Source organism: Panicum hallii, chromosome 5, assembly GCF_002211085.1.
Source record: "Panicum hallii strain FIL2 chromosome 5, PHallii_v3.1, whole genome shotgun sequence".
Classification (NCBI taxonomy): Eukaryota; Viridiplantae; Streptophyta; class Magnoliopsida; order Poales; family Poaceae; genus Panicum; species Panicum hallii.
Window position 1 is genome coordinate 42,519,978 of NC_038046.1, and position 4,546 is coordinate 42,524,523.

The following is a 4,546-nucleotide window of genomic DNA, read 5'->3' on the forward strand; positions in this document are numbered from 1 at the left end:
GGGCTGCCTGCCCCATGGGGCTCTGCCTCCGAAGACTGCTCGAGACAGTGGGGATGAGAAGAGGTCAAGATGAGGATTGGGGATGGCAAGGTACTTCGCGCTGGCCACGAGGTGAGGGTGAGAGGAGTTCAAAATGAAAATGCCTGAGCTCGCCGTGCCGTTTGTTTGGTACTCTGGTGTGAATGAGAAGAGCCGAAAGAAGAGGTGCAGGAGGCGGTGTTACTGGAGGTGGAGGAATGTGTGGATAAGAATGAATCAGGAGGGATCAAGCCACCGAGGTAGTATGTGAGGCCCAACGTCCAATATATTTACGTGGCTCGGACGCTCGGGTTAGAGCATTCCCGTTTTCTAATTCCTTTCCACCACCGGTGAATATCATCTTCCACTGTATTAGTTTCTACCTCTGGCTTTCATGCACCTGCAACTTTATCTCTCCGGACTATTTTTTCACCCGTCAGTGTTCCTGGTCAGCTCACGCTATGCTTCTCTTTTCTTGTTTCAATGTACATATTAAAGACTTCAGAATTATTCTACAAATCTTATGGACCATATATTTAAAACTTTTTCATTTATAGTTCAAGAAAATTAAGTTATATGACTTGAAAATCTCTATCTTTCTCGAGCTTTCAAGTTATATATAGTTCACTTTACAGTTGATCATATAAAACCTTTGACAGCTATATCTATAATCCATAATTCTGAATGTGCATGTCCAAAAAACCTCATATTCATATTTGAAAAATCATATGAGCCACTCATATAAGACTTTGGAGTTATATATACCATGCTTTAAGATAGAACAAGGAAAACTTTGACTCATATATGCCAAACTTTCTAGAGTCCCTAACTTTTAATTTACATACTTAAAAACTTAATGTTTGCATTTGAAAAATGTTGTGAATCACATATATAAAAACATTTTATTTGTTATTAAAAAATTATATGTTCCTTAACTTCCAAGTTATATATATAATACTTTATAATTGACATTAAAATCCTTTTGACTCATATATCCAAAATTTTCTACAGACCTCTAGCTTTCAATATACATGTTCGAAACATTATATTCATATTTGAAAATTCTTATGAAATATCTACATGAAACTTGGTAAATTTGAATTGACATATTAAAAGCCTCATAATTTCATATTTTAAACTTACAAAAAAAGTATACAAACCTTTTACATGTGCGTGCGTGTTAAAACTATACTATCCATATCTTTTATTTTTTCTATGAATTTAAACTTTCAAACTATACATTCAAAAATAAGTCTACACATTAAAAAAAAGAATACCACGTGAATCTCCAACACAGAAGCTGCGCGCAAAACAAAATTCAGGGGACTGTTGAAGCTCTCCATGCATGGCTGCATAATGGACATGGAATCTAAGCCAAAACTGAAGAAAAAAGCAAGCGGAGAAAGCAACGTGTGGGCCTTAGTTTCGACCATCACCTGCGCCTTCACATGCTCACGCACTCCCCTTGCGCCGCGCGTTTGCTGAGCGCTATATGGATGTGGCGCTCGCGCGTCAAACAAGAATTTTGTGATATCATGCTTCAAGCATTTTTACTAGAAATTTTTAAAATTCCAAACTTTGTACTTCGAATTTGGAAACTTTCTACTAGCATATTATAAACGTGGTACTTTCAGATCCAAAACTTTATAATTTCAAATTCCACAGTCTTAGACTTTGAATTCGCACATTGAAAACTTTTTACTCTCCAATCTTATACTTTGTATTCGCAGATTTACTACTTTGTATTCTAGATCCCATACTTTATAAAAATTGTGCACATCTCTAACTTTCAAGTGATATATGAAAAAACAATGTACTATGGATGCAAAATCTTTGAATTACGTACACAAAAGTTTTTGGAGTTAGCAAGTGATACATTGGAAGATCAAAGATGCACGGAAGAAGAGGACGGAAGTAGATAAGGTCCGTTCACAGTAGGGAACATGACCAGCTAAAGCATTAAGACTAGCATGTCCGTTCGTTGCTACCTGCTAGCAGCGCACAGGCGCCAACTAAGAAAATTGCTCGAATAAGGAGCTGTTTGCATTATCCTAATTAAACTTTAGTCCCTATTATATATCGAATGTTTGGATACTATTTAAAGTACTAAACGTAGACTAATTATAAAACTAATTGCATAGATGAAGGCTAATTCACGAGATGAATCCATTAAGCCTAATTAGTATATAATTTAGCCATATTATGCTATAGTAAACATATGCTAATAATAGATTAATTAGATTTAATAAATTCATCTCATGAATTAGTCTACATTTATACAATTAATTTTATAATTAGTCTATATTTAATATTTGTAATTGGTGTCCAAACATCCGATACGATATTACGGGACGGAACTAATGACTCGGATCCAAACACACCTGTAATCTACTACCCGACTTGCAACAGCCGTCGCGTGTGATGGCATATGCTATACTACCCAGGAACAGGAAGCCAGCCGCACGCCCAGACCCAGTCGTCGCACAGGACTACAGTAGCACGCCGGAACCGTGTGCATCCCAGGCTCCTCCTGCCTGCCGCGCTCGGCTTGATACGGAAGCAAGCCGAGAGCCTTTTGAGGAAGGCCCGGCCGCGGCCGGGGCGGCCGGGCGGCCACAGCCATTCGCCCCACCATCGCCCGTCCTCTCCATCCATCGCCGCCCGTTCCAGCTTGCGACTTTCCGGACATGCGGGGTACGTGCGCATTCAATGCCTGTCGATCAAGCTACCGCTGCGTGCCAAGAACAGCTGCCTGCTAGCCAGTAGCCACCCAATGCGAAAGACCTGACAGCGACCAGCAACGAACAACAAGAAGAGGGGAAAAAATCTCTGAAGAAAAGGGAACCCTGGCGGGGGCGTGACCTGAGAAAGGCTGTCTGGTGCTGTAACAGAGAGAGAGAAGAGAGAGAGAGAGACGGAAGGAAACTGAAAGAAGTAGGTGGATGAACGAACGAGACAATTTGTCTCATCTGCCGCTGTAACCGCAGCAGTTGTAGCTTTTCCACATCTAGCGCATAGATCTTTCCACTGATAATTTTCATTACTTTCTCATCAAAAAGAGGCGAGGCGGCAGCAGGCAGCAGGATCTAGCAGGTAGGGCTTTGTATGCGAAGAATCTCGATCCAGCCCGGCGGCGGAGGAATGGATTGGGAGATTCTTCCAATACAAAGCCCTTCAAACCTGGCCCAGCATCGTCGATCTAGAAATTACAGTGAGATCGAGTAAAAGAACAAGTGCTCAAAAGATTCCCAAAAGATTCGAAAGAACAGAACCTAGAAAGAAACCAAATGCTTGATCCAGGAAGGGCAGTAGCAGTGTCGTCAGTCAAGAATGGCCATGGTCTTGTCACCGGTTGTGGAGCGGGTCCGGGCAGCTCGGGATCCGCCGCTTGCTCTCCTCCTCCGCGGAGCCCGCCGGCGCCAGCAACACGGGCACCCGCCGCGTCCCCGGCAGCGGCATTGCCTTCCTCGGCAGCACCGCCACCCGGACACCGTGGCTGTGGCTCCGATTCCTCGCATCGCCGCCCGTCGCCGAACTGCGCGGCACGGCTCGGATGGCCTCCGAGCATCGGCTGCCAATCAGCAGGACCAGAAACAGCAGCAGGACGAGCGCCCGCGCCGTGGCACCCACCGCACCCCCGCCCCGGCGCGCGGGCCTCATCAACCAACCGCCGGGCACGAGCCAGACGAGCGAGCGCGTCACACGCCTGCGCGCCTGAACGCCACTGGCCGGAGGGAAGGATGGAGAGGGGAGCGGCCGGCGCGCGCGCTTGTGTTGTACGGCGGCAGGCTGCAACTGCAGAGCTAGCACAGAGGCAAGCGGAGGCCGTGGCACGTTTGTAGGGAGCGGACCGGCGCCCGCGGCGTCCCCGTGACCGCGAGAGGCAGCGTGGGGCGGGGGTACGGGCCGCGGCGAAGGCGGGGCATGTCTGCCTGTGTGCCTGCGACGGATACGAAGCCGGCCGGCTGCACGCGATTTTTTAATAGCCGGGCAAGGACGGAGCGACGCTGGGCGTGCCTGGCTGCCGGTAGCCCGCTATTGCTGTGCAGCCTGCATCTGCTTCGCTGGGAGCCTGGGACGTAGCAATGAGGAAGATTCAGTTCAAGAGGTGATCAGGACGCAGCGCTGCTGCAACGCAGTGCGGCGCGGGGGTCCGATGGAAGGAGCCATCACCGTGAACGACGGCAAGCACATCACAAGTTCGCACGGCCAGTTAGACGTGGATGTACATGCTACACGCATATCTATCTCTCTCTCACACACAGAGTTACGAATTTCTTTGAGTAGTTGGAGTGCAATGCTTGCCGGTACAGTCTACTACGTACGCACATGGATTATGTAGCATAATATGATTCCTAATCTGCCATTGACAAGTCTTCACGTCGAAACGGGAGAGAGTAGCGACAAAGATGGTTTCCTTCCCCACGGTTGACAACGCCCAATACGCCAACCTTGTCGTGGCCGCGGTCGCTATCCCGGCACCAGAATAATCCGACCCGTCGTACTTGATCGAAAGGGGACGACGGGC

At 47.0% G+C, this 4,546-nt stretch overlaps 1 protein-coding gene across 1 annotated transcript; it reads right to left on the minus strand.

Moving 5' to 3' along the window:
* Nucleotides 1-3,082: 3,082 nt before the first annotated feature.
* Nucleotides 3,083-4,003, minus strand: LOC112895904. The gene has a single exon (XM_025963905.1). The coding sequence runs from the start codon at nt 3,676-3,678 to the stop codon at nt 3,364-3,366; it is 315 nt and encodes a 104-aa protein (XP_025819690.1). The 5' UTR covers nt 3,679-4,003; the 3' UTR covers nt 3,083-3,363.
* Nucleotides 4,004-4,546: the final 543 nt, after the last annotated feature.